The sequence below is a fragment of the Dreissena polymorpha genome, chromosome 13, assembly GCF_020536995.1.
Source record: "Dreissena polymorpha isolate Duluth1 chromosome 13, UMN_Dpol_1.0, whole genome shotgun sequence".
NCBI lineage: Eukaryota > Metazoa > Mollusca > Bivalvia > Myida > Dreissenidae > Dreissena > Dreissena polymorpha.
Genome location: NC_068367.1, coordinates 34,316,505 through 34,339,854, shown reverse-complemented (window position 1 = coordinate 34,339,854; position 23,350 = coordinate 34,316,505). Strand labels below are relative to the sequence as shown.

At 36.5% G+C, this 23,350-nt stretch overlaps 2 protein-coding genes and 1 long non-coding RNA gene across 3 annotated transcripts in view; 2 read left to right on the top strand and 1 right to left on the bottom strand.

The window, feature by feature from the left end:
* The window catches only part of LOC127856246 (mucin-2-like), a 59,730-nt gene extending 51,922 nt beyond the window's left edge, over window positions 1-7,808 (top strand). Inside the window, exons 37-45 of the mRNA XM_052392339.1 lie at window positions 654-780; window positions 1,106-1,162; window positions 2,565-2,749; window positions 3,012-3,607; window positions 3,990-4,152; window positions 4,466-4,592; window positions 5,098-5,178; window positions 6,779-7,033; window positions 7,662-7,808. Of these exons, the coding sequence (XP_052248299.1) occupies window positions 654-780; window positions 1,106-1,162; window positions 2,565-2,749; window positions 3,012-3,607; window positions 3,990-4,152; window positions 4,466-4,592; window positions 5,098-5,178; window positions 6,779-6,912 (1,470 nt within the window). The 3' untranslated portion in view covers window positions 6,913-7,033; window positions 7,662-7,808. The remainder of the gene's footprint in view (window positions 1-653; window positions 781-1,105; window positions 1,163-2,564; window positions 2,750-3,011; window positions 3,608-3,989; window positions 4,153-4,465; window positions 4,593-5,097; window positions 5,179-6,778; window positions 7,034-7,661) is intronic.
* Window positions 7,809-12,905: 5,097 nt separating this feature from the next.
* Window positions 12,906-23,350, top strand: part of LOC127854573 (mucin-2-like) — a 39,070-nt gene continuing 28,625 nt past the window's right edge. The window contains exons 1-10 of the mRNA XM_052389636.1: window positions 12,906-12,928; window positions 14,364-14,673; window positions 14,744-15,099; window positions 15,336-15,646; window positions 15,783-15,919; window positions 16,032-16,426; window positions 16,817-16,908; window positions 19,327-20,325; window positions 21,346-21,635; window positions 22,047-22,496. Of these exons, the coding sequence (XP_052245596.1) occupies window positions 12,906-12,928; window positions 14,364-14,673; window positions 14,744-15,099; window positions 15,336-15,646; window positions 15,783-15,919; window positions 16,032-16,426; window positions 16,817-16,908; window positions 19,327-20,325; window positions 21,346-21,635; window positions 22,047-22,496 (3,363 nt within the window). The remainder of the gene's footprint in view (window positions 12,929-14,363; window positions 14,674-14,743; window positions 15,100-15,335; window positions 15,647-15,782; window positions 15,920-16,031; window positions 16,427-16,816; window positions 16,909-19,326; window positions 20,326-21,345; window positions 21,636-22,046; window positions 22,497-23,350) is intronic.
* LOC127855343 (uncharacterized) lies at window positions 17,086-19,218 on the bottom strand. Its single transcript, XR_008037495.1, has 4 exons — window positions 19,169-19,218; window positions 18,586-18,778; window positions 17,648-17,766; window positions 17,086-17,179 (listed from the first exon to the last, which is right to left on the bottom strand). It is a non-coding gene; the product is annotated as an uncharacterized LOC127855343 (long non-coding RNA).

Here is a 23,350-nt window from a genome sequence, read left to right as displayed (position 1 = left end):
TAAAACAAGAGATCGATATATGGCTGTGTCACTATTGCCAACAATCCTTAACGCGGACTGTCCCATGGAAATCGAGTACCGCATGCATCTTATACAAATTGTCATTAATGTTTTAAATTTCATTTATGATTTTCATTTAAAGCTTATAATAATTGAAATATACTGAGAGCTTAAGCTACTCTCGTAAAAATCTGAATGAGGCATGTTCGATTAATTACAGCCAGCTGATTTGATAATTTGTTATTTATCAAGACATATTCCCCTTTTGCGTTGATTTGATATTTTTTCATTTACGAGACATTTTCCCAAATTCGCAGATTTGATGTTTTATTTATTTGACATATTCCCATAACGCGCTGATTTTATATTTTGTTGTTTATCAGACATATTTCCCTTATGCGCTGATATGATAACTTGTTATTTACGGGACATATTACCCTAATGCGCTGATTTGATATTTCGTTATTTACCAGACATATTACCCAAATGCGCTGATGTGCTATTTTGTTATTTACCAGACATGTTTCCCTAATGCGCTGATTTGATAATTTGTCATTTACCAGACATATTTCCCTAATGCGCTGATTTGATATTTTTTTATTTACCAGACATATTCCCCAAATGCGCTGATTTTATAATTTGTCATTTACCAGACATATTCCCCAAATGCGCTGGCAAGGTGGCGTGAGAGGTCCAGCATAAGAAAGCTTACGATTCTAGTATCGAAGAACACTCAGGACGAAGAAGCAACATTCAAGCTCGACATTCGCGTTTGTTTCGGTACCAAAATCAATTATCACCAATTTAAACATATAGTGTATATGCTTTATAATTCAAAACCATTGTAAGACATAGAAAGGAGGAAGGAAAAACTGAGATTGTAATTTCGTAAATTATTTTTGAATGGTGAAATTGGGAATATGGTGCACATATAGATCTAACTCCTCTGTCTTGTTGTTATAGATTTGAAATAAGAAGTTGATAAATTTGAAAGTATTATTTTTTATTTTTTTAAACAGGAGAGTGCGCAATGGCAATTTAATATACTGAACAACAATACGTTATGCTTTGTTATATTTCATTTAGATGCTTTTGTGTTACACAGATTGCCCATCGACAGCTATGCTCAATAGTTATACTGGTGAAGTGGAAGCTAAAACAGGTTGGTGAACATAATTTTCATTATCCTTATGATCTAAACAATTAACAACAACACATATATTTGTAATAACTTGCGCATGTGTGCATTTTAAATGTAGTCTTTACAAATAAAGAACGAAACAGGCCAAAAAAATGAGAGAAATATTGAATCAGTTATCACAAATAGCTGTGTGTTTGTTTATACTTTATGAAAAGCTTAATATAAATGAACACTCATTTATGCTCATTATTAATGCCAAAAAACAGTTCATCTACATAATTGAACACTTTGGACAAATCCTCCTAAACTGATTCGACCAATGATGGGCTAAAGATGCAGTGATAATGTATAGCTCATGGTGTCATATTTTAATCAGTTTGTTGAGTTTTAACCTTTAACTTATATTGATCAGCTCAAATGCTTAGAAATCTGTATGCCTATTTAAACACTACACCAGTTCTTGGTGTTTCTTGGAAAAAAATTGCGATTTTTAATATATAGTTTTCTCTGGACTTGTTACTCGCAAGGTTGGTATCACATCCCTACATCACTGCCAACTCCAAACAATGTACCTAATATCTTAAGAGAAACAATCGAAGGCAAAGAAATGGTGATCAAGCCAACAGGCTGCAACTGTTAATGGTGATCAAGCCAACAGGCTGCAACTGTTAATGGTGATCAAGCCAACAGGCTGCAACTGTTAATGGTGATCAAGCCAACAGGCTGCAACTGTTAATGGTGATCAAGCCAACAGGCTGCAACTGTTAATGGTGATCAAGCCAACAGGCTGCAACTGTTAATGGTGATCAAGCCAACAGGCTGCAACTGTTAATGGTGATCAAGCCAACAGGCTGCAACTGTTAAGTGTACCTGAGCATAGTATTTTATCTAGCATAGGAACGTGACAGTTGAGAATTTATTTTCAGCAGAGAAATTCTTGTTAACCTGTAAATTTTTCCTATAAGAGAAAATTGACCAACAATACGTGCATCACACACGTCAAAAGTTAAATAATGATTAAACTGTCGTTTCTGCCTTTGAGAATGGTCAATGCAAACGGTAAATGCAAAGCATTTGAGGTTAAATCTAGTTGATGGCTTGCCTAACTGCGTTACATCATACTTTACATTTGCAATCAATTACCAAATACATAACTGAAAATTAACATAAAACTTATACCAATGTCATTTAGATAAATAAGGCATAATAGATAATAATATAACACTCGGCAGCTTTGCTTTCATGGTTTAAAGAGGCGGCACTCATAGCAACGTCATTTAAATTAAAGAGGAACAATATAGAATAATATAGAACTCAGCGACTTTGCTTTTATGGTTTCATAGATGCGACAATCATAGCAAAGTCATTAAAAACAAAATGGACTGTAAGAGAACATTTTATAGCTTTTCTATCGTGGTTTCAGAGAGGCCAAAATCTCTCAGTAAAACTGTGTTTGACGGGGATGATGCGAAACTGTTCCTCCCTGAAGACCACAGCTTCATAATCAAACTGAGTGAAGAACATGCCGTGACGTACCTTGAATTTAGGTTGTCGACGAATGTCCGTGAGGTTACAGCAGAATACATCAAGAGAGACGGAACTATTTCGGTAAAGCTTATTATCACTTTATATACTGTAAAACAAGCGGAAACTGAAAATGGGTCTTAATGACCGTAGATGACCGAACAATTTTGCCGATTATTATTTTATTAAAATCATCTAATAATTGACACATTTATCTAACAAAAGTTTATATAGCTTTACATAAAACTTTTTGTTTTTTTTATAACAGTGCATCGACCTGCAAAACAAGCGGTCAATTAACAACATTAAACAAAATATGTCTTAATATGATTTTTCTTTATTTTAGGATTATTTCACCACAACGGTTCAAGGGCATAACCCGGTGATTCGTAACACATTGTACGGAATCATAGCAATTGAAGTGAGGCTATCATTCGAGATGAAGAACAGCAGCGATACAAGTGTCACAGTGAGCAGCGTCCGGGTGGATGTATGCATGGAAACAACGACAACTAGTCCTATAACTACTGGATCAACCATGGAAACAACAACAACTAGTCCTATAACTACTGGATCAACCATGGAAACAACGACAACTAGTCCTATAACTACTGGATCAACCATTGAAACAACGACAACTAGTCATGTAACTACTGGAACAACCATGGAAACAACGACAACTAGTCCTATAACTACTGGATCAACCATGGAAACAACGACAACTAGTCCTATAACTACGGGATCGACGACAAAAAGGTCACCTTCCACTACAACATCAACAGTATCAACAACTATAGAGTATCCATGTCAAATTGTGGATGGAATGTCCGAACCTGATGTTATTCCTACGAGAAACGTGGAAATCATTCCGTTAACCTCCGAACAGACGCTAAGAAGCATCTTGAGCTCCAATGATTACGCTTTTGCTGTAGAAAGATTGAGGTAGGTATATTTTGGTAATTAATCAGATCCCCTCTTTTGAAGTTTGCGGTTAAGGCCCTTGCAGGTTATAAAAATTATATAAAAATAGAATTTCTTTATCTGAACTACTGAGGCCTATTTACTCTTTTTCCTTTCAATACTTATAAGAAAGATTCAAACAATTCAAATTCATTTTTGGTCTATCACTTCAAATGTATCTTTGTCAAAACATAATGATAAGAATAAACACTTAATTGGCTGCCAAATATGTTAGAAAAGGAATTCCTCAAACGTCCCGTTCTCTATTGATGACTCTGTGTTGGTCAACATCACGCTCAAAAGTGTTTTCAAAAAAGGACAGACTTATTTGAGGGCAACTAATTTTGATTTTTTTTTCTGAAAGGAATTCCTCAAACGTCCCGTTCTCTATTGATGACTCTGTCTTGGTCAACATCACGCTCGACTTCCCCGTGACGGTAGGGAGGGTGGACCTGGTGAAAGATGTAGGTGTCGAAAGGTTCATGGTCATATTCTACCATAACACGTCGGGAGTAACGAAAACCGAGGTAAGCATTTAGTTATTGATATTCATTATTTAAAAAGATATATTTCCATATTTTGGATGAGTATTTCTTTATATATTAAGAGAATTTATTTCAAAAGTGGGAGACGTAAAATGATTATTTTTTTCTGAGAACAAAAAACATGAGTTACAAATCAGAAAAGTAAATACAAGTAATCCCCTTACACTACCCTAAATTGTGTTGTTTTTTTTACATTTGTATGATTAAATAATATTCTTACTTTTTAAAAAGTCTTCCTTAAATAAGATGCATGTATGAACAATTTAAACGCATGACAATTGTTTTAATATTTTAGTTTTATGACTCATCTTTCACTGCCAAATTTCGCGACATGGACAATGTCACCGGAATTGAAGTGTTCGTCGAGAAAAAATCGAACTTCATAACATCATCTTTCCAGCTGGACATCCGAATTTGCTACGGTAGCTACTAACATATGGCTAAATATTTGAAATCTTTCTTTTGAGTTTGTTTCTTTTGCAGTAATTATGTAAGAAAAAATTATGAAGAAATTTTATTTTAAGTATACATGTAAGGTTTTGAAATGCAAACAAAAATGTATGACAATCGTCTAACATAAACAGGCATATACATTAATATATACATGCATTAAGAAGCTTTCAAATTGGCGAGCTTAAAATTTGTTTAATGATCATACCATATTTCAAGGTTAATATGGATCCCAACCATAAACACATTTTTGTGGCGGAGGCTATGAATTCAACGAAGTTGCTTGTTATTGATATGAACAATCGCTTATACAATAGAGACAATATATTTTTTATTTGAAGAAAATTCTTATACTTTTCATGAAAAAGTAATTAAAATGGAAAAGTTTCTTTCAACGAACTATTTTTTTCTATAGATACAATACACCATATAATTTTCTTGATAAATGACATTAAAATTTGAAAGTTTATTTTTCAGTACTATTATCTACGACGTTTTCTACCCCGACATCAACTCCATATACAACAACAACACTTCAAACAACAACGAAAATCTATGGTGTGTTCAACAATCTATGATATTGTTCTGTTACACTTTTCATTTGATTATCAAGCTTGAATTTAAAAAAGGTGTATGAATTTAAGCAACATATACTCTGTCTAACTTCAATGTTTTAACTGTCGAGTCTTTAAATCTTTTTTTAAACGTTTAAGAAACGCTTTGTAGTGCATAGTGTTCACCTAACATAGACGGAAAACAGGTGAATCTATCTGAAAAACTTAAGATCACAGTATTATATATATATATATATATATATATATATATATATATATATATATATATATATATATATATATATATATATCACGGTCAGCTCAAGCGGGAGAGCACTAGCCCTGTTAACGAGGTGTCCCGGGTTCAAGTCCCGGACTGGCCGCCCAACGTTCTCACCCTGTGACATTTAGCGCCCTTTATTCGAGGAATACATATTTGAGTTGGGTGTTTGTCACGGTCGGAAGTTAGTCACGTTAGGGGAAAAGTTGTGTGGCGGACCGGTCGGGATCAGTCGGGAGAGCACTCGCCCTTTGTCCCTTGCTTGCGGCACAATGTTCTTACCTATGACACTAACAAAGTACAAAAAAGTCAGTAAATATTGTCCACTTTGCCATGTATGGGACATCAACTTAATACTTACTTTTTAATTATATTGTAAATAAATAGTTATCAACGTGACATAAGTAAATGATACACAGAGTACACAAGCTGACTACAATAGTGACAATTAGTTACACCTAGCTAATAATTAAGTCTATATGTCACCATTACAAATTTAAAAATAAGAAACCATAAATATTATCATATACACATACTTTACATGTTATAAACTGTTGATAAAACAATTTGAAAAGCCAAGCATTTCCTGTAAATGTATGTGATACAAATAAGAAGAAAACATGAAGAATCTTCAATGATTATAGGCTCTAGACACACATCGAGAGAACACGCGCAATAGTATGGTGTACGGATAAGTCCAAAAGTCTGAACTGCGTATCACACGGTTCAGCTAAAACCGTATCATACGGTTTTGCGGTCATAAACCGTCTTATACGATCGTATCAGACGGTTTTTACTTTTGGACCGATTTTATGCTCAACTGTTTGATGCGAAACCGTATGATACGATTCATATCAGACGGTTTACGATTCGTATCATACGGTTTAGCGTGAACAGTATCATACGGTTTACACTGAATAAATCTATTTTTAATACCCGTCATAAACCGTCTGATACGATTCGTATCATACGGTTTCGGATCATACGGTTAAACGTACAAACCGGTCCAAAAGTCTTAAAAGTGTATCATACGGTTTAAAGCGTATCATACGGTTTATAAACCGTATGATACGGTTCTAGCTAAACCGTATGATACGATTCAGACTTTTGGACCTATCCGTACACCATACAATAGTGGTATATGTTGTATCAAGTATTGTATTTGTTTTAACCTTTGTTTGTTTTTTTAAATATGCCATTGTTAAGTTTTATGAATTCAATTTAATCTTGCGTCTACTCTAGTTTGTGAAGATTGGTTTCTTGTCAAGAACGACACATTACAAATCCTTAAGATCACAGCAATTTCAAGCTGCATCTATTTTAGTTTGCGATAAATGGTTTCCTGTCAACAACGAAACATTGCAATCGCTGAATGGACACGTATACGGACTATTCGACAACATCTCTTACGCCATTAGCAACGACCCCCTCGGTCTTCTACAATCTCCATGGTGGTGAACGCAAGGAATTCGTGACATTCACTCTTCCGTACGAGTATGAGCTTGTGGGCGTGTCCTTCAAATCACAGTATGTGCGTTCATACGACATTGAGATAACGGGAGATACTAGCGACACTCAGGTGAGTTATTAATAACACGCTATTGCAGAGAATTAGCGAATAAGCAATTGTTGATTGGTGAAACAGTGCATAATTTATTTTACACTTAGAAGATTGTGACATACAGGAACAAATTAATATTGCACGGAAAATAATGAAAATTGAAAAGACATGAACACTCATATTCTCATAAGATGTATTTCAGAACACATCATTTTTTATGACCATTTTTATAAACAATATTCTATGGAGTTTTTTCAAAGGTTCATCTGAAATATACAAATAAATATATGTGTTTAATGCAAACACTTAAGACATGGTGTGCTTATGTTTTATTTGCTTTAATTTATAAAGTGAGGTTATCCTTATATCGATTTATTATAACCCGCTGGGTTTTTAAAATGTGAATAATACTTATTTAAACAAAACAATATGATAACGCATATGTTTTTTTCCTGTTACTGTTCTGTTATCATTTTTACCTGGAGACAACATATTTACACATGAACAATTACTCATTAAAATATCAACAATTTACTATATCAGTAATAGTAAACCATGTTACCACGAATTCGAAAACAAAAATGTCCTCTTCATATGCACATTGTTGTAAATGTAATGTCATTTATATACTTTTACAATTTAACAGATTGTCAGGGTAAAGAATTCCGAAGAAGTGTCAGTTCAGGAGAAGTTTTTCCATCACTACAAGTACAACACCAGCGAAGTGACGATACGCATGCGCGAGTACGATATTCCCACGGACTCCAGACAACCGTTCATTAAAAACCTTGTGCTCTATCTGTGTAACAGAGGTGTGTATGAAATATATATATATATATATATATATATATATATATATATATATATCTATATTTGCGTGTAGATTAAATTCATGTGTCCGTAAAACCTAAAAAAAACTATTTTTGGCTTCATAAAATTATTTTTATTCATATCCGTTTTGAACGGAGTACACATTGACACTGCATATTGAAGACGCGCAATTGATGTGGCAAGAAAAACACAAATAAAACAATAAATAAGATGAACGTTTAACACACCAAGAAGGTGGTTTGCTGTTATAATTGTATTACCCAGCTTTAAGCTGTTTTATGTCAAGCTCTACTTGGTTGTATGCATTACGTTTTGGACTTTGATCTAGGTATTTATATTCTGGACTTCAGTTGAATTTACTATTGGATACACTATTGTACTTCGTATGAACTTCTTGATTAAATATATTTAAATCTGCAGAGGAACCGCCAACAACAACAACAACAACAACATCAACAACAACGCCAGAAACAGAAACACCATATACTCCACCTAGTACTACTCCGCCAACAACTGTAAGTCTAAAACAGAAAGAGCAGGGAATTGATAATTTGCAAAATATTGTGAAAAATCTGAGACATTGATACATTTGCAAAATTCAGATTAATTTCGGGAAATTCTGAAATAACACTGAAATTAATTTATAAAAATAAAGGCTTAATAACTTCACACTATTGATGCACCACGAGCTATAAGAACACATAGTCATATCTTTGCACTTTTTGCAGTGCACCATATGTTATCCTCTCTATCGCAAGTGTCCCCATTAATGTGCTTATTCTTTTAGTGCAGCGCGTGTTATCCACCCTATCGCAAGTGTCCCAGTGAATGTTCATGCCTTTTCAGTGCACCACGTTTATCTACCCTGTCGGAAGTGTCCCAATTAATGCGCTTACTTATTCAATGCACCACGTGTTCTCCCCCCATATCGCAAGTGGCCCAATGAATGTGTTGTTTTTTCAGTGCACCACTGCTTTTCCATCCCATCGCAAGTGTCCGAATTAATGTGCTTGCTTTTTCAGTGCGACATGTGTTATCCCCCCTATCGCAAATGGCCCAATGAATGTGCTTACTTTTTCAGTGCACCGCATGTTATCCACCTTATCGCAAGTGTCCCAATGAATGTGCTTGCTACGTTCCGTGCAACAAAATAATCGAATGCAAGGATGGCTCTGATGAGTTTGAGTGTGCAAGTGAGTTTCACAATTGTTGATACCATGAATTTTGGATGGAGCCGTATAGATTTGCGTTCATATGTCCGTCTGTGAGATGTTTTCTTGTGCAGCTCTCAAAAAGTATTTTGTGGAAAAAAACAAACTGTACTGTTTAATTGTTTATACGGTATTTTGACCACATATTTCACCTCAGCTGTTGTTAAAAAATGACATTTTCTTAATTGATTATCAGAAACAATATATCGGGCTTATTTGATTGTAACATCCATTCTATTTTTCTGTGACTTACATATCATTTTTAAACATATATAGCTTAACTTCTGATTTGTTTTTTAAAGCAACCCAAACGTCCACTGTTACCACACCAACAACGACGACTGCAGGTAGTTCTAGACTATTTTAATGTCGTATGACTAGTCAAAACGACTTCTTATGATTTTTTTTAAAATAAACAGTTATCAATTATTTTTACTTACACAACTACTGTAGTATGTGAATAAAAGTAATAATAATACAAATAAAATAAATAATAATAATAATTATTATTATTATAATTATAATAATAAAATTTAAATAAATAATACAACTATTTAGTATACTTCTACTAATACTACTACTAATAGTAATATAAAGATTCATACTTTTTTTATTGTCAATAACATTCAAGTCCAAGACTTTAAGGGGCAAAATCTAATGCACTACCATTGGTCTTTGCAGCATCAAAAACCAGACAAAATTGTTAACACGTTGTTTGTACCACATACTGTGTTACTGTGTCTCAAATTTATCTATGGTAGTCAACCCTTCATACCCTTTTTCTAAGCCTGATGATCTAAGCCCAACTGTTCTCCATAAAGCATTTTGTCCAAATTCACCAGTTATGACTGGCAACAGAAATGCTACTATAAACCTTGTTTGATATTGTTAATGCACATTGGCGAGCCGTTTTCAAATGCAACTTTAATGTGTAACAGCTTTAAGGGGTCATAGTTTTCCAAAGTTGACCCTGTTTAAGGGCAAAACTTTGATCTCTTTTTCGAAAACACCTGTAATGGGTTACGTCATTAGTTTTTAAAGGTTTCCAGGTCCATCTTTAAACTCGCAGTCAGAAAATTCTTAACATATGACGATTGTGTTTATATGATTTGTTTATGGGTTTGTCACATGTATAATAATTGATCCTGTTTTAAAGGCTCAACGACAAGTTTTTGTTCTGAATACGAGTGTGAAGACGGCACCTGTATCAAGAAGCATGAAGTGTGTGACAACACTTGCAACTGTCCCCAACATTGCGACGATGAAAAGAAATGCGCTAGTAGTACGATTTATTTCTGAAATCTTTTCCGCAAAATACATGAATGATTACTGCATTATTGTTAAGAAATTGTAAAGAAAGAAAGATAATAGATTACATGAATATGACATCATTTCAACATAACAGGGCATGTATTCACCAACCCATTCTTTAACTAACCTATAAAGAATAGACTAATAACCAAGAAAATGTTTCGTTTAGTGTTTGAATGTGTACTTGATACCACTGGAATTTATGAAGAAAATGTTCTACATGTTGAATGATGAAGATATAGGAGGTAAATGCAAATTTTAAATAAAAGTAAATCGATTCTTGAAAATTCCAATTTTAAGGAATATTCTTTATGCTTAGACTTCAGTTTGTTTAATACGGACCCGAGACTCCATCAAAATAGATTCAAAAAACGTACACAATAAAATCTCCATAACGGGTAGTTTTCTTAATTAATTACAGATGTCCACATACAGAAGAAAAGCCATATTTTACATTCATTTGAAAATAAAAATAAAAATATTCAGATACATCGGTACATTTAGTGAGCTAGATGTGAATATCATTATGAGCCTTTTTGTATGTTTAGTGAAGGTGCTCTGAGGATTAGATTTAATGATTTTAACCATTAATCGTTGTATTTGTTAGCTAACGTAGATTACATCTATCTATACATATATATTGATGTTCATACGGGATGTGTAATCTGCAGTTTCAATTGTGAATGGCCACAACAATAATTTTCTTGACATCTTTGTTACTATATGGTATCTTAAAATCATTTGCGTTCGTTTACTTGTTTTCCATAATTTAACAACCGGACACGTACACTATGTGTACATGTTAGTATTATTGTTTACTTCACTTATTTTATGAACGAAAATAACGCATGAGAACAGCGATGCATAAATAGAAAACATGTCTTCTTTGTTGGGTGATCATTATGGAGCTTGCTTTGATGCTTACGTATCGTTTTTCAGCCACAAGGACGGTTTTCACGACCCCGACGTTTACTCCCATTACAACACAACCATATTGCGGAATGGACGAATGGGTGAGGCTAAACAACGAAACAATCGACAGATTCGGCGTTCTTGTCACTGGGCAGCATATGGATACCATTCGCAAAGCTATAACCGGTGATAGCATCATGCACTATGATCTCGATACATCTGCATCGAGTCCCGAAGCCATAACTTTCGATATGCGAAGTGAAAATGGATATAAACTTATGAAGGTCGAATTTGAGACTCAGTTCGTAGAAGAAGTCCTGATAACGATTGAAAGGGCTGACGACGTCCCTGTTGTATTTGTAAGTAATATGCTTTTACAAACAGCAATTTAAGTATGCGTTTAAGTAATTTCAAGCTCGTGTAAATAGCTTTACTAAGATTTTCATGCATTGCAATACAGTTAATTAATTTCTGTATGATTCATATATATTGTACATGCTTTGAACGAGTTCATGCAGTTTTAATTTCATGAAAAATGGAGTGTACGTTGATTAATGTTGTATGTTTATACGCATCATATGTGCCGGATTATTCATATATACGTGAATGTATCAAAATAATTTGATGAAACCGCAACTGGGAGGTTTAGGAACAAAATAAATGTTAACATCGACCATGTTGTTAAAAGCTTTCCCATTAATTGAATAATCTTGATATAAAACACAAATCTTGGTTGAACAGCTTAAGACAAATTTAAACACCTTTTAAATACGTTTTCATTTTGTATTTTACATGGTTTTAAGCAAATTTTCAAAATGTCCAAAACCATGTTTTGCGGGAATGTTCATGTTTATTTTCCCGGGTTTTAACAAGTTCATTTTCACTTAGATAACATCAAAATGTTGTGGGTATTTTACTAGTTGGAGCAAATACAGAATTCAGATGTACTGACACGAACAGAGAGATTCTTCCACAGCTATGTCAACATGACAACTAAAGTCACTCTTACATTCACTAAGTATTCCAGCGGCGAAAATGCGCTTCCTTACGTACGAAATATCACGGTCCATGTCTGCTTAAAGGAACGTAAGTCAGTGTTAATGTTCTTATATTTCAAAAATTATACGTATTTTAGTTTAATCAATGAAAGGTTTTTTGGTTTGTTTGCTGATTGATTTTTCTTTTGTTTTAGATTTAGTGACATGAGACATGCACACACTTTGAATGCATATTTGTGATACCTGATAGAAATCGAAAACAAAATATGTCACTTATTCATTTAGTAAACGCAAAAGTTTGAAATCCCCTGCTCTGAAGGATGAAACCATTTTTTATGGGAATATTAATCTTCTCTCTGTCCAATAGTATGTCAATTTGTTTGTACCATTTTGATGTTGTGTCATCATATTTGCCTCACACTATACTCAAATTAGCATTTTCGTGATATTTTACTTAAATTTTATGGCCGTTGAGGCGCTCAGCAAGAAGTATGAGTTTTTCCGGATCACACTTAAAGGTATGAAGGTTATGTCTTATTGTTGAAGTCATCGCCATATCACATACTCTTGATGGATTTTCATGAAGCTTGGCTTAAATATTTGTCATTGATTTGACGTACCGAAAGCATGACTCAGTCTAGGGCGCTCAGGTTTAAGGTCTGTTAATGATGCGCAGGTTTATGGTCAGTCAACGGCGCGCAGGTTTAAGGTAACTAAAAGGCGCTCAGATTTAAGGTCAGTTAATGGCGCTTAGGTTTATGGTCAGTCAATGGCACTTAGGTTTATGGTCTGTTAAGGGTGCGCATGTTTAAAGTCAGTCAATGGCTCTTAGGTTTATGGTCAGTCAATGGCGCAAAGGTTTATGGTCAATCTACGGTGCGCAGGTTTACGGTCAGTCAATGGCGTGAAGGTTTATAGTCAGTCAATTGCGCGCAGGTTTAAGGTCACACTTAATGGGAAAATATGAACCTTCATGTTCATGTACCTACCATATCTATTTAACTTTTTGAAGGATTTTAACCAAACTTGGCTAAAACATCTAGATTAATGAGAAGATATTCAAAAGTCACGAGTCAATTATGATGGATCAAGGCTCAAAATGAATTTCACACTTGAATGTCAGAAAGTTATGCATTGGCTCTGCTCCGTATCTCCCATACAATTTGAAGGATTTTCCATTAAACTTTGCTATTTTGTAAGTCATAATAATTGCGGAAGATGCAGAAGCCAGTCACAAAGGCTGAAAGTCATCGTTTTTAATTTAATATAGAAGCCTCCATTTCATGTACAATATATATATTCTTTGTTTTCTGAAAATGTATTATCAAACGAGGTTCAAATTCTGTTGTAATTGAGCCAATATGCAAGGGCAATAGGTTGTAAACGCAAGATAAAGGTTAAGGTCACTCTTGAAGTTTTCAGTCATTTATGTGTCTATAGTTTTATGTCTTCTCATTACCCCCCGCCCCCCCCATACCCTTTAAATTGTTATCATGATACTTTGCTAAAAGTTGCTCATGTTCAGAAGTTAATTATTAAAACCCTCATTTTTAGGCAAGCATGACTCATATTCCACATCGTTCTTTTCTAACTCACAATACATCTACGACACACACATATAATGCTATTAATTTAATGTTTTAGTTCAGTTCAGCAAATGTGTGTTTTACGTAGCGTTACGTACGTTACGTGGATAAAATACCTCTGGCCTTGTATTTCACAAAGTAATTTTATCTTCTTTTCTTGGTTTATTCCTCCGTTTAATATTAACTCACTTTAGTTAATAAAACGAAAGTATAATTAACCAGTATCCAAGTCCTAACCTCAAACTACTTTTATGAAATAAAATTGAATGTCATTAACTTTGTTAACTGTGCTAGTCATATAGAATGTTTTGCTAATTAACCATCTTTCTTTTTGTTTAATATATAATATATATATATATATATATATATATATATATATATATATATATATATATATATATATATATATATATATATATATCATATATACAACGTAATATTAAAATCATTTTCACAGACAGGAACCAACAACTACCTCGTTTACTACAATACTCAACAGGATCTACAACACTTTCCACCACTACCGTGACAGAAACCCCAACAACGACCTCTGTTCCATCGACTACAAGTTCAACGGAATCTACTTCACCTTCAACAACTACTGTGACAGAAACCCCAACAACGACCTCTGTGCCATCTACTACAACTTCAACGGAATCTACATCACCTTCCACCACGATTGTAACAGAAACCTCAACAACGACATCTGTTCCATCGACTACAACTTCAACGGTATCTACAACACCTTCACAACTACTCTGACAGAAACTCCTACAACGACATCTGTTCCATCGACTACAACTTCAACGGTATCTACAACACTTCCACCACTTCTCTGACAGAAACCCCAACAACGACCTCTGTTCCTTCTACTACAAGTTCAACGGTATCTACAACACTTTCAACGACTACTGTGACAGAAACCCCAACAACGACCTCTGTGCCATCTACTACAACTTCAACGGTATCTACATCACCTTCCACTACGACTGTAACAGAAACCTCAACAACGACATCTGTTCCACTACTACAACTTCAACGGTATCTACAACACCTGTTGAATCGACTACAACTTCAACGGTATCTACAACACCTTCCACAACTACTGTGACAGAAACTCCAACAACGACCTCTGTTCCATCTACTACAACTTCAACGGTATCTACAACACCTTCCACCACTACTGTGACAGAAACTCCAACAACGACCTTTGTTGAATCGACTACAACTTCAACGTTATCTACAACACCTTCAACCACTACTGTGACAGAAACTCCAACAACGACCTCTGTTTCATCTACTACAACTTCAACGGTATCTACATCACCTTCCAGCACGACTGTAACAGAAACCTCAACAACGACATCTGTTCCATCTACTACAACTTCAACGGTATCTTCAACACCTTCAACGACTACTGTGACAGAAACTCCTACAACGACCTCTGTTGAATCGACTACAACTTCAACAGTATCTACAACACCTTCAACGACTACTGTGACAGAAACCTCAACAACGACATCTGTTCAATCGACTACAACGTCAACGGTATCTACAACACCTTCCACCACTACTGTGACAGAAACCCCAACAACGACATCTGTTCCTTCTACTACAGGTTCAACGCTATCTACAACACTTTCAACGACTACCGTGACAGAAACCCCAACAACGACCTCTGTGCCATCTACTACAACTTCAACGGTATCTACATCACCTTCCACCACGACTGTAACAAAAACCTCAACAACGACATCTGTTCCATCTACTACAACTTCAACGGTATCTACAACACCTGTTGAATCGACTATAACTTCAACGATATCTTCAAGACCTTCCACAACTACTGTGACAGAAACTCCTCCAACGACGTCTGTTGAATCGACTACAACTTCAACGGTATCTGCAACACCTTCAGCAACTACTCTGACAGAAACTCCTACAACGATATCTGTTCCATCGACTACAACTTCAACGGTATCTACATCATCTTCCAGCACGACTGTGACAGAAACCCCAACAACGACCTCTGTTCCATCTACTACAAGTGCAACGGTATCTACAACACTTTCAACGACTTCTGTGACAGAAACTCCAACAACGACCTCTGTGCCATCTACTACAACTTCAACGGTATCTACATCACCTTCCACCACGACTGTAACAGAAACCTCAACAACGACATCTGTTCCATCTACTACAACTTCAACGGTATCTTCAACACCTTCCACCCACTACTGTGACAGAAACTCCTACAACAACCTTTGTTGAATCGACAACAACTGCAACAGTATCTACAACACCTTCCACCACTACTGTGACAGAAACTCCAACAACGACGTCTGTTTCATCGACCACAACTTCAACGGTATCTACAACACCTTCCAGCACGACTGTGACAGAAACCCCAACAACGACCTCTGTTCCATCTTCTACAAGTTCAACGGTATCTACAACAATTTCAACGACTTCTGTGACAGAAACTCCAACAACGACCTCTGTGCCATCTACTACAACTTCAACGGTATCTACATCACCTTCCACCACGACTGTAACAGAAACCTCGACAACGACATCTGTTCCATCTACTACAACTTCAACGGTATCATCAACACCTTCCACCACTACTGTGACAGAAACTCCTACAACAACCTTTGTTGAATCGACTACAACTGCAACAGTATCTACAACACCTTCAACGACTACTCTAACAGAAACTCCTACAACGACATCTGTTCCATCGACTACAACGTCAACGGTATTTACAACACTTTTCATTACTACTCTGACAGAAACCCCAATAACGACCTTTGTTCCTTCTACTACAGGTTCAACGCTATCTACAACACTTTCAACGATTACCGTGACAGAAACTCCAACAACGACCTCTATGCCATCTACTACAACTTCAACGGTATCTACATCACCTTCCACCACGACTGTAACAGAAACCTCAACAACGACATCTGTTCCATCTACTACAACTTCAACGGTATCTACAACACCTGTTGAATCGACTATAACTTCAACGGTATCTACAAGACCTTCCACAACTACTGTGACAGAAACTCCTACAACGACGTCTGTTGAATCGACTACAACTTCAACGGTATCTGCAACACCTTCAGCAACTACTCTGACAGAAACTCCTACAACGATATCTGTTCCATCGACTACAACTTCAACGGTATCTACATCATCTTCCAGCACGACTGTGACAGAAACCCCACCAACGACCTCTGTTCCATCTACTACAAGTGCAACGGTATCTACAACACTTTCAACGACTTCTGTGACAGAAACTCCAACAACGACCTCTGTGCCATCTACTACAACTTCAACGGTATCTACATCACCTTCCACTACGACTGTAACAGAAACCTCAACAACGGCATCTGTTCCATCTACTACAACTTCAACGGTATCTTCAACACCTTCCACCACTACTGTGACAGAAACTCCTACAACAACCTTTGTTGAATCAACTACAACTTCAACGTTATCTACAACACCTTCCACCACTACTCTGACAGAAACTCCAACAACGACCTCTGTTTCATCGACCACAACTTCAACGGTATCTACAACACCTTCCAGCACTACTCCCACAGAAACCCCAACAACGACCTCTGTTCCATCTACTACAAGTTCAACGGTATCTACAACAATTTCAACGACTTCTGTGACAGAAACTCCAACAACGACCTCTGTGCCATCTACTACAACTTCAACGGTATCTACATCACCTTCCACCACGACTGTAACAGAAACCTTAACAACGACATCTGTTCCATCTACTACAACTTCAACGGTATCTTCAACACCTTCCACCACTACTGTGACAGAAACTCCTACAACAACCTTTGTTGAATCGACTACAACTGCAACAGTATCTACAACACCTTCAACGACTACTCTGACAGAAACTACTACAACAACATCTGTTCCATCGACTACAACGTCAACGGTATCTACAACACTTTCCACCACTACTCTGACAGAAACCCCAACAACGACCACTGTTCCTTCTACTACAGGTTCAACGCTATCTACAACACTTTCAACGACTACCGTGACAGAAACCCCAACAACGACCTCTGTGCCATCTACTACAACTTCAACGGTATCTACATCACCTTCCACCACGACTGTAACAGAAACCTCAACAACGACATCTGTTCCATCTACTACAACTTCAACGGTATCTACAACACCTGTTGAATCGACTATAACTTCAACGATATCATCAAGACCTTCCACAACTACTGTGACAGAAACTCCTACAACGACGTCTGTTGTATCGACTACAACTTCAACGGTATCTGCAACACCTTCAGCAACTACTCTGACAGAAACTCCTACAACGATATCTGTTCCATCGACTACAACTTCAACGGTATCTACATCATCTTCCAGCACGACTGTGACAGAAACCCCAACAACTACCTCTGTTCCATCTACTACAAGTGCAACGGTATCTACAACACTTTCAACGACTTCTGTGACAGAAACTCCAACAACGACCTCTGTGCCATCTACTACAACTTCAACGGTATCTACATCACCTTCCACCACGACTGTAACAGAAACCTCAACAACGACATCTGTTCCATCTACTACAACTTCAACGGTATCCTCAACACCTTCCACCACTACTGTGACAGAAACTCCTACAACAACGTTTGTTGAACCGACTACAACTGCAACAGTATCTACAACACCTTCCACCACTACTGTGACAGAAACTCCAACAACGACCTCTGTTTCATCGACCACAACTTCAACGGTATCTACAACACCTTCCAGCACGACTGTGACAGAAACCCCAACAACGACCTCTGTTCCATCTACTACAAGTTCAACGGTATCTACAACAATTTCAACGACTTCTGTGACAGAAACTCCAACAACGACCTCTGTGCCATCTACTACAACATCAACGGTATCTACATCACCTTCCACCACTACTGAAACAGAAACCTCAACAACGACATCTGTTCCATCTACTACAACTTCAACGGTATCTTCAACACCTTCCACCACTACTGTGACAGAAACTCCTACAACAACCTTTGTTGAATCGACTACAACTGCAACAGTATCTACAACACCTTCAACGACTACTCTGACAGAAACTCCTACAACGACCTCTGTTCCATCGACTACAACGTCAACGGTATTTACAACACTTTCCTCCACTACTCTGACAGAAACCCCAACAACGACCTCTGTTCCTTCTACTACAGGTTCAACGCTATCTACAACACTTTCAACGACTACCGTGACAGAAACCCCAACAACGACCTCTGTGCCATCTACTACAACTTCAACGGTATCTACATCACCTTCCACCACGACTGTAACAAAAACCTCAACAACGACATCTGTTCCATCTACTACAACTTCAACGGTATCTACAACACCTGTTGAATCGACTATAACTTCAACGATATCTTCAAGACCTTCCACAACTACTGTGACTGAAACTCCTACAACGACGTCTGTTGAAATGACTACAACTTCAACGGTATCTGCAACGCCTTCAGCAACTACTCTGACAGAAACTCCTACAACGATATCTGTTCCATCGACTACAACTTTAACGGTATCTACATCACCTTCCAGCACGACTGAGACAGAAACCCCAACAACGACCTCTGTTCCATCTACTACAAGTTCAACGGTATCTACAACACTTTCAACGACTACTCTGACAGAAACTCCAACAACGACCTCTGTGCCATCTTCTACAACGTCAACGGTATCTACATCACCTTCCACCAAGACTGTAACAGAAACCTCAACAACGACATCTGTTCCATCTACTACAACTTTAACGGTATCTACAACACCTTCCACCACTACTGTGACAGAAACCCCTACAACGACCGCTGTTTCATCGACTACATTTTCAACGGTATCTACAACCCCGTCAACCACTTCTCTAACAGAAAACCCAACATCGACCTCTGTTTCATTGTCTACAACTTTAACGGCGTCTACAACAGCTTCAATTACTACTCAGACAGAAACTCCTACAACGACCTATGTTGTATTTACGACAAATAAAACTCCTACCGTATTTACAACACCGTTCACCACTGAAAAAGTATCTAAGAACGACGGCACATTGCAAAAAGTAACAATCACAGTCCCAAGATCCAATTTGACTACTACTACGCCCCACCCTAAATTTACCACCGAAGAGGAATCAACCACAATAACAACATCAAAGCCAACTACCCCAACTGTATCAATGCAAACTACAACTCCAACAGAATCTACGAATCCTTCCACCAACACTCTGACTGAGACATCATCAAAAACGACCACTCTGACATCTATAACAAATCCAAAGACAACCGAAACAACTGCCACAACTTCTGTGACAGAAACACCAAATACTGTATCTACCACCGAAGAATCAACCTTATCAACCACAATATTAACATCAACGCCAGGTGACTATAGCTTTTCAAATTACCTATTTATAATTTAAATGTATTATGTGAACCGCTGAAGTCGAACCAAAACTATTAACTTATTTTTTAAAGAGTAATATATCTGAAATTCAATCGCTTTTGTCTACGTTTCCATATGGTTATGATCAAACGTTCACATTGATTTTTGTTTTCTTTTAATGGTGAACATTATTCAACAGTATTCATCGGTATTATCATTTGAAATAATTGCCCATTAATACCTGAAGTAGCTGATGTACCAGAGCTAATTACGCATGTGTATACAAGTAAATCTTGGAGTCAGTCGCTGAGTTCAAATTACCTTAGAAATAATTTCATTACCAATCACCAAGTCATGGAATTGAACCTGCGACCCTTAAATTGTAACTCTGTCATTCTTCCAAAAAAGCTTACATGCACAGAATTTTTCAATTCGATGAAATGCGGCGAACTTTCTATAACGTTCTCAGTTTTATGTAAACGAGGCCGTCTTATGTTTTGTGGAAATATCCGGGCGTCCCTAGGAAAAAGGTAACGTTTGGTTCAAGTATCATCGTTGTTGTCATAGATATTGTGTCATAACAAAGCTATATCTGTGGTAACTACGAGGATAATTGGCGCCTTTACTACATTCCCTGCATTGGAAAACTGAGTCCGGTGAATGATTAAAGATCCAATGCAAGACTCGAAATTAGTTGGATAGCAGAAGAGGAAAGAAAAACAACACGACCTTATTGACATTGGTGCACACAAGGACAATATTAAAAGGATATCGCAGATGGATTCAAGTGAGAAGAGAAATAGAGAGACATTACTGACGATTCAATCGTGTGCTCCAAAAACAAATGTGTTGCTTCAGGTGTTTTAAAATAGTCGCTAAAGATGTATTGAAGTTTAAATTTAGATATTATTGATAAATAAGACTATTGTTATTGATGCAATCGTTAAGCTAATCAACTGGTTGAAAACAGAACGGTTTTGCAATAGAAGTACAAAACATTGTATTGTTTTGTGTTCCAGTTTGTTCTGATGTTGATGCGATGTCGAAGTATGACTACATTCCGTCCGAGAGGGTCCGTTTCCCAGATCATGATCACCTCAATGAAATCAGGGACAATCTGCGTGTTTCCGAACTTGGTTCGGTGACATTTACTGATGCTGTATTAACCGTAGAAGTCTCGCTTAACCCTGAAGACGAAATTGACTACATCCAGCTCCCGGTGCACGAAGGCGTGATTTCATTTAACGTGTTTTATTTAACTGAACATGACCGAAATTCATGGAAAGAGCTGGTCGTTGACCATAAAAAGGTACGTTTTCTTGGAATTATTATAAAATAATAAATTACAACGCTTATTGTTTTAATTCCGTTCATTTAAATCTGATTGCAAACATTTAGGTTACAGTAAGTGACGTTAAAGATTAACCCTTTAATAAACGATAGTTTCTATGTTATCATTTCTTAAAAGGTTAATTTTAAACTTGAGCTTTTAAAATTGCATGTTTTGGACTTAATCATACGAAGACTACTTTTTAGCGCACAACGTTCCACCAAAAGTACTACCGCCCTAAACAAATATGTCTTGCTGATGACAGAAATCAAATCACTTTGAACGTTTTAAAAACTTAACCAGTACCTTTGTTGTTGTAAACAAGGTTAATGTTTTAATTGTTATTTGATGTACATTAACTATTGCATATATATTTATTTATATTTAAAGGATTTCGAAGCTGACGAGCGCGCGCATTTCGTTGAGTTTCGGAAACAAATCATCGCAATTAAGGTGATAGTCAATAGGTTTCCTCAGCAGAGTGAAGCTTCTATCAAATTAGTTGTTTTCGGGTGCTTTTATCGTATCCAAACAACAACAGTGGAGTTGAAAACAACGTCAATTCCAACCACGTTCTGTGAAGACCTGGTTCGATTGAATAATGACACTATTTACGAGAAAGATGTAAGAGTAAGCGGGAATTATGAAGGTATTCTGAACGCCACTAGCAATGACGCCAACACTCAGTACTATCTGCATCCTGAAGATGAAGGATTAGAGACCATCGTGTTTGATTTAAAGAAGGAGTATGTGCTCATGAAGATAGAATTTGAATCTCAATTTGTTGAAGAGGTTACGATACAGATTTTAAAATCCGCCGGCGAAAATCCAGAGAGCCTGGTATGTTAAAAAGTTGTTTGTATAGAATAATACGCTTATTACTCTGATGCGTTAAGCACTAGTTTGAAAAATCCACATATGATCTTGGTTTAGTTATTTCTCATCACCTTTTCCGTCGGTCGGGTTTTGGGGTCGTATTAGATGCATACTAACCTTTACAAAAAAAGAAAGAATGTGAACGTGCGCATTTCATTATTTTGATTCGGATCTTTTTAAATATCCTGACAGATGGTATATTTTGTATATTAAGTCCAACATTTTATTTCAATTTTCCCGTTAAACTTCAAACGTATTGCTTTTAGTGACATTAATCTTTTACAGCACAATAACTTCCACATCTAAATTTTGCTTGTGTTTCAAATCGGCAGAGGTTTGAGACTAAAGAGGACTGTTTGGGCATCCGTGTCCTTGTACACCTGTATATTAAATCAATCTATTTATAATACAAATGCAATTTAAGTTGACGCTTTTTAGTTTTAGTCGTCGGACAACGATATGTTAAATCCAGCATCTTGTGAAGTTATGTCTTTTGTCTAGGTAGTGATTCTGTTTGATATATATACGGAGAGTTAGTAGTTTGCTTATGGTTTGTGTTTACTAAAATACTTTTGTTTGATATTTTAATGTGGTGTAGTAAACATCTTATTGTGTTGATGTTTATAAGACTGCGACTTAAGGTACGACTTATTTGAGGTACGTATTTACGTACACGTTCATATGTCATGAAACAATTGGCCACGTTAAGGGTGTTCGAGGAATACGCTATCAGGTATTGATCCAGGAAGAACTTAATGCAGGTTATAAATGTCGTTTAACATGACTGGCCATTTTTATCAATTGTTTTGAAACGTTCT